This window comes from Lemur catta, chromosome X (assembly GCF_020740605.2).
Source record: "Lemur catta isolate mLemCat1 chromosome X, mLemCat1.pri, whole genome shotgun sequence".
Classification (NCBI taxonomy): Eukaryota; Metazoa; Chordata; class Mammalia; order Primates; family Lemuridae; genus Lemur; species Lemur catta.
Window position 1 is genome coordinate 50,202,113 of NC_059155.1, and position 5,425 is coordinate 50,207,537.

The window sequence follows — 5,425 nt, forward strand, 5'->3', positions numbered from 1 at the left end:
GGTAAAGTCAGGGAGTTTAGCGTATCCATCACCTGAATAACATACACTATACCCATTAAGTAATTTCTCAATGTTCACCCCCTTTCTACCCCTTACCCTTCTGAGTCTCCATTGTCTATCTTTGTTCATGTATACACATTATTTAGCTCCCACTTATAAGTGAGAATGTGCAGTATTTGACTTGTTTTCTGAGTTGTCTTACTTAAAATAATGGCCTTTGGTCTTATCCATGTTGCTGCAAAGACATGATTTCATTCCTTTCTATGGCTGAATAGTATTCCACTTTGCATATATATCATATTTAGTTTATCCAGTCATCCACTGATGGACATTTAGGTTGAATCCATATCTTAGTTATTGTGAATAGTGCTGTAATAAACATACTAGTGCAGGTATCTTTTTGGTGTAATGATTTCTTTTCCTTTGGGTAGATACCCCATACTGTGATTGCTGGATCAAATGGTAGATCTACTTTTAGATCTTTGAGAAATTTCTATACTATTTTCCATAGAGGTTATACTAATTTACTTTCCCACCAATAGTGTCCCTTTTGTCTTTTTAATAATAGCCATTCTGGTTTGTATAAGATTATATCTCACTGTGGCTTTAATTTGCATTTCTCTGACGATTAATGATGTTGAAAATACTTTTTCATATGCTTATTGGACATTTGTATGTCTTCTTTGAAAAAATGTCTATTCATGTCCTTTGCCCACTTTTTAATGGAATTATTTGGGGTTTTTTTGTAGTTGTTGAGTTCCTTGTAAATTCTGGATATTAGTTCCCTGTTAGATGGATAGTTTGCAGATATTTTCTCACATTCTGCAGCTTGTCTCTTCACTCTTGATTATTTCTTTTGGTGGGCAGAAACTTTAAAGTTTAATTAAGTCCCATTTGTCTATTTTTTATTTTGAGGTCTTAGTCATGAATTCTTTTCCTAGCCCAATATCCAAAAGAGTTTTCCATAGGTTTTCTACTAGTATTTTTTGTAGTTTTAGGTCTTACATTCAAGTCTTTAATCCATCTTGGGTTGATTTTTGTATATGTTGAGAGATAGGGGTCTACTTTCTTTCTTCTATATGTGGCAATCCAGTTTTCCCAGCACCATTTCTTGAAAAGGGCATCCTTTCCTCAGTGTATGTTCTTATTGACTTTGTCAGAGATCAGCTGGCTGTAAATATGTGGCTTTACTTCTGGGTTCCCTATTCTGTTCCACTGATCTATGTGTCTGTTTTTATACTGAGACCATGCTGTTTTGGTTACTATAGCCTTGTATTAGGTTATTAAGTATGAAATGTCTGATTTCCTTAAGTACTAAGTTTGTTGATATTTCTGACATTTCACTTTGACACTTCTTGTTTTATTTTTATTGTGAAGGTATATACTCATTTTTTCAAATGCATGGTTTGGCTTATGATTATCTTTCAGATTGTTTTTAGAGAAATTTTTGTGAAACCACAGCTAATTCAAAAATTTGAGTTATTTTCAAATGAGTTCCATCATGGAACCAATTCAGCACAGACAGCTTGAAATATCAATGAAGGGTTTGGGAAGCATGTGGCTAATGAAGACATAGTACATCAATAGTTTGAAAAGTTCTGTTCTGGTGATTTTAATCTTAAAAATGAACCACATGCATGACCTGAGACCAAAGTAGATAATAATGAGCTGAAAGCTATAGTGGGAGCAAATACATCTCGACCTACATGTGAATTAGCAGCAAGGTTTTATGTTACTATTCCAACAATATCGGACCATTTAAGAAAAATTGGTAAGGTAAAGAAGCTAGATAGATGGGTTCTGCATGAATTAAACAAGGATCAGAAGAGAAATCATCTGGAAGCTTGCCTTTCTTTGCTGTCATGACATTAAAGGTGAACCATGTCTACACCATATTGTTATGTGTGATGAAAAATGGATTATTTTTCACAATCACAAGTGTTCAGCACAATGGTTGGGTAAAGATAAAGTGCCAAAACACAGTCCCAAACTGAGTATTCATCAAAAAAAGCTAATGGTGTCATATTTGGTGGGCGAGCACTGGTATTATACACTACAGCAGACCATGAAACCTGGTCAATTGATGACAGTGGATGTCTACTGCAACCAATTGGACAAAATGATGAGGACACTTGCAATTAAGCAGCTGAGGTTAATCAACAGAGACAGGCCAACCCTCTTGCAAGACAATGCTCGACCATATGTTGCACAAATAATGCTGCTCAAACTACAGAGGCTGGACTTGGAAATACTCTGTCATACATCATATTCACCAGGCCTTGTGCCAACTGACTACCACTTCTTCCAAGCTTTGGACCACTTCTTGCAAGGAAAAGTATTCAGTTCTCAAAAAGCTGTGGAAAACGCCTTTTGCAATTTCATCACCACTGCCTCTTTGGGCTTCTTTGCTGGTAGCATAAATAAACAAGCTACCATTAAGATGGCAACACTGTGTCAATAGTTTAGGCACATACTTTGATTAATTGCACTGCTTCTTGCTTGAGACATAATAAACTAAACTTTTGATTTGAAATCGGACATTTCATATTTAATAACCTAATAGTATAACTTGATGGGTAATGTGATGCTTACAGAGGATTGCTTTTGCCATTCGGGCTCTTTTTTGTTTCATATCAATTTTAGGATTGTATTTTCTAATTCCGTGAAAAGTGAAATTGATATTTTGATGGGGATTGCATTAAAACTGTAGATTGTTTTGGTCAGTATGGTCATTTTAATGATAGTAATTCTTCTGATCCATGAGTATGATATGATCAATATTAAGGTGCTCACATGTTAGCAATATTCTTTGGGGGTTGGGGGGTTGGGGGTGGATAAACTCACAAATAATGGACATGGTGAGCATTGTAGGGGGGAAAGGACATTCCTCAAATCATGGTTTGGGTGTCACAAAGTCATTATATGTAACCAAAATCTTTGTACCCCTATACCATGCAAAACTCATGTATAGTTTCATAAAGTAGATATTTATTGAATATCTTATCTGTAGAATGCACTGTGCTAGGGCCTAGAGACACAATGCTTTTTTTTTTTTTTTTTTTTTACTTCAGGATATTATAGGGGTACAAAGATTTTGGTTACATATTATGACTTTGTGACACCCAAACCATGATTTGAGGAATGTCCTTTCCCCCCTACAAGGCTCACCATGTCCATTATTTGTGAGTTTATCCACTCCCAACCCCCCAACCCCCAAAGAATATTGCTAACATGTGAGCACCTTAATATTGATCAGTCAGTGCCAATTTGATGGCGAGTACCTGTGTTGCCTATTCTTCCATTCTTGTGATACCTCACTTCAGAGGATGGGCTCAAGCTCTATCCAGGAAAATATAAGAGGTGCTAGATTACCATAGTTTTCTGTAATTGAGTAGTATTCCATTGTATACATATACCATATTTTATTAATCCATTCATGAATTGATGGGCACTTGGGTTGTTTCCACATCCTTGCAATAGCGAATTGTGTTGCCATAAATATTCGAGTGCAAATGTCTTTATTATAGAATGACTTTTGTTCTTTTGGGTAGATGCCTAATAGTGCTATTGCTGGATCAAACGGTATTTCTATTTTTAGCTCTTTAAGGTATCTCCAAATTCTTTTCCACAGAGGTTGCACTAATTTGCAGTCCCACCAGCAGTGTAAGAGTGTTTCTATCTCTCCACATCCTCGCCAGCATTTGTTGTTTTGGGATTTTTTGATAAAGGCCAATCTCACTGGGATTAGGTAATATCTCATAGTGGTTTTCATTTGCATTTCCCTAATGATTAGAGATGTTGAGCACTTTTTTTATGTTTGTTGGCCATTAATCTGTCTTCTTTTGAAAAATTTCTCTTCATGTCGTTTGCCCATTTATTGATGGGGTTGTTTGATTTTTTCTTGTTGATTTTTTTGAGTTCTATATAGATTCTTGTTATCAGCCCTTTATCAGATGTGTAGAGAGCAAATATTTTCTCCCATTCTGTAGCCTGTCTATTTGCTCTAATGATAGTTTCCTTGGCTGTGCAAAAGGTTTTTAATTTGATCAGGTCCCATTTATTTATTTTTGTTGCTACTGTGATTGCTTTGGGAGTCTTCTTCATGAATTCTTTGCCTAAGCCAATGTCTGAAAGAGTCTACTCTACGTTTTCTTCTAGGATTCTTACAGTTTCATGTCTTAGGTTTAAGTCTATTACCCATTGTGAGAGGGAATGCTTTCAACTTTTCCTCATTCAGTAGGATGTTGGCTGTAGGTTTGTCCTATATGGTCTTTTTTTGTTATTTAGTTTTTATTTCATAATCATAAACTTAACTCTGCAGTCCAGCTAGATGTGGAGGGGAATAAGGAAAATACGGAACCCAAAGGACAGCAGCAAGAGCACAAAGATTACAGGATATTGTGAGCAAATGAGGTAGAGGGGTGCTCTCCTGAGCTACAGAAGGAATGGTCTGGTGGTTAAGATAAAACATTTAAGTCAAATTTATTAGAGTTGTCCACAGTCAGCAATGGTGATCTTCTTGATGGTCTTGCCATTCCTGGACCCAAAGCACTCCATGGCTTCCACAATATTCATGCCCTCTTTCACCTTGCCAAAGACCACATGCTTGCCATCCAACCACTCAGTCTTGGCAGTGCAGATGAAAAACTGGGAACCATTTGTGTTGGGTGCAGCATTTGCAATGGACAAGATGCCAGGACCTGTATACTTCAGGACAAAGTTCTCATTATCAAATTTCTCCCTGTAGATAGACTTGCCACCAGTGCCATTATGGCATGTGAGGTCACCACCCTGGCATATAAACCCTGGAATAATTCTTTGAAAGCAGGAACCCTTATAGCCAAATCCTTTCTCTCCAGTGTTCAGAGCACGAAAGTTTTCTGCTGTCTTTGGAACTTTGTCTGCAAACAGCTCAAAGGAGACATGGCCCAAGGGCTCGCCATGGATGGTGACATCAAAGAACATGGTGGGGTTGACCATGGTTAGTAGCAGGTGACTCGGGGAAGCAGCAGCATCTGCAAAGCCTATATGGCCTTTATTATTTTGAGGTATGTTCTTTCTATGCTTAGTTTGTTGAAGGTTTTTATCATGAAGTGATTCTGAATTTTATCAAACCCCTTTTCTGCATCTATTGAGATGATAATACTATTTTTATCCTTAATTTTGTTTATGTGATGTATCACATTCATTGATTTGCATATGTTGAATTATCCTTGTATCCTTGGTATAAAACCCACTTGATCGTGGTATATAATCTTTTTGATGTGCTGTTGGAATTGGTTTTCTAGTATTTTTTTGTGGATTTTTGCATCCATGATCTATGTTCATAAGGGATATTGATCTGTAGTTTTCTTTCTTTTTTTTTTTTTTTTTTTGTTGTGTCCTTGCTTGGTTTTGGTATCAGAGTAATACTGGCCTTGTAGAA

The 5,425-nt window shown here is 36.6% G+C and overlaps 1 protein-coding gene across 1 annotated transcript; it reads right to left on the reverse strand.

Moving 5' to 3' along the window:
• Positions 1 to 4,371: 4,371 nt before the first annotated feature.
• On the reverse strand, positions 4,372 to 5,010 carry LOC123628888 (peptidyl-prolyl cis-trans isomerase A-like). The gene has a single exon (XM_045538909.1). It carries the CDS (start codon positions 4,978 to 4,980, stop codon positions 4,486 to 4,488), a length of 495 nt encoding a protein of 164 aa, XP_045394865.1. The 5' UTR covers positions 4,981 to 5,010; the 3' UTR covers positions 4,372 to 4,485.
• Between the last annotated feature and the right edge of the window lie 415 nt (positions 5,011 to 5,425).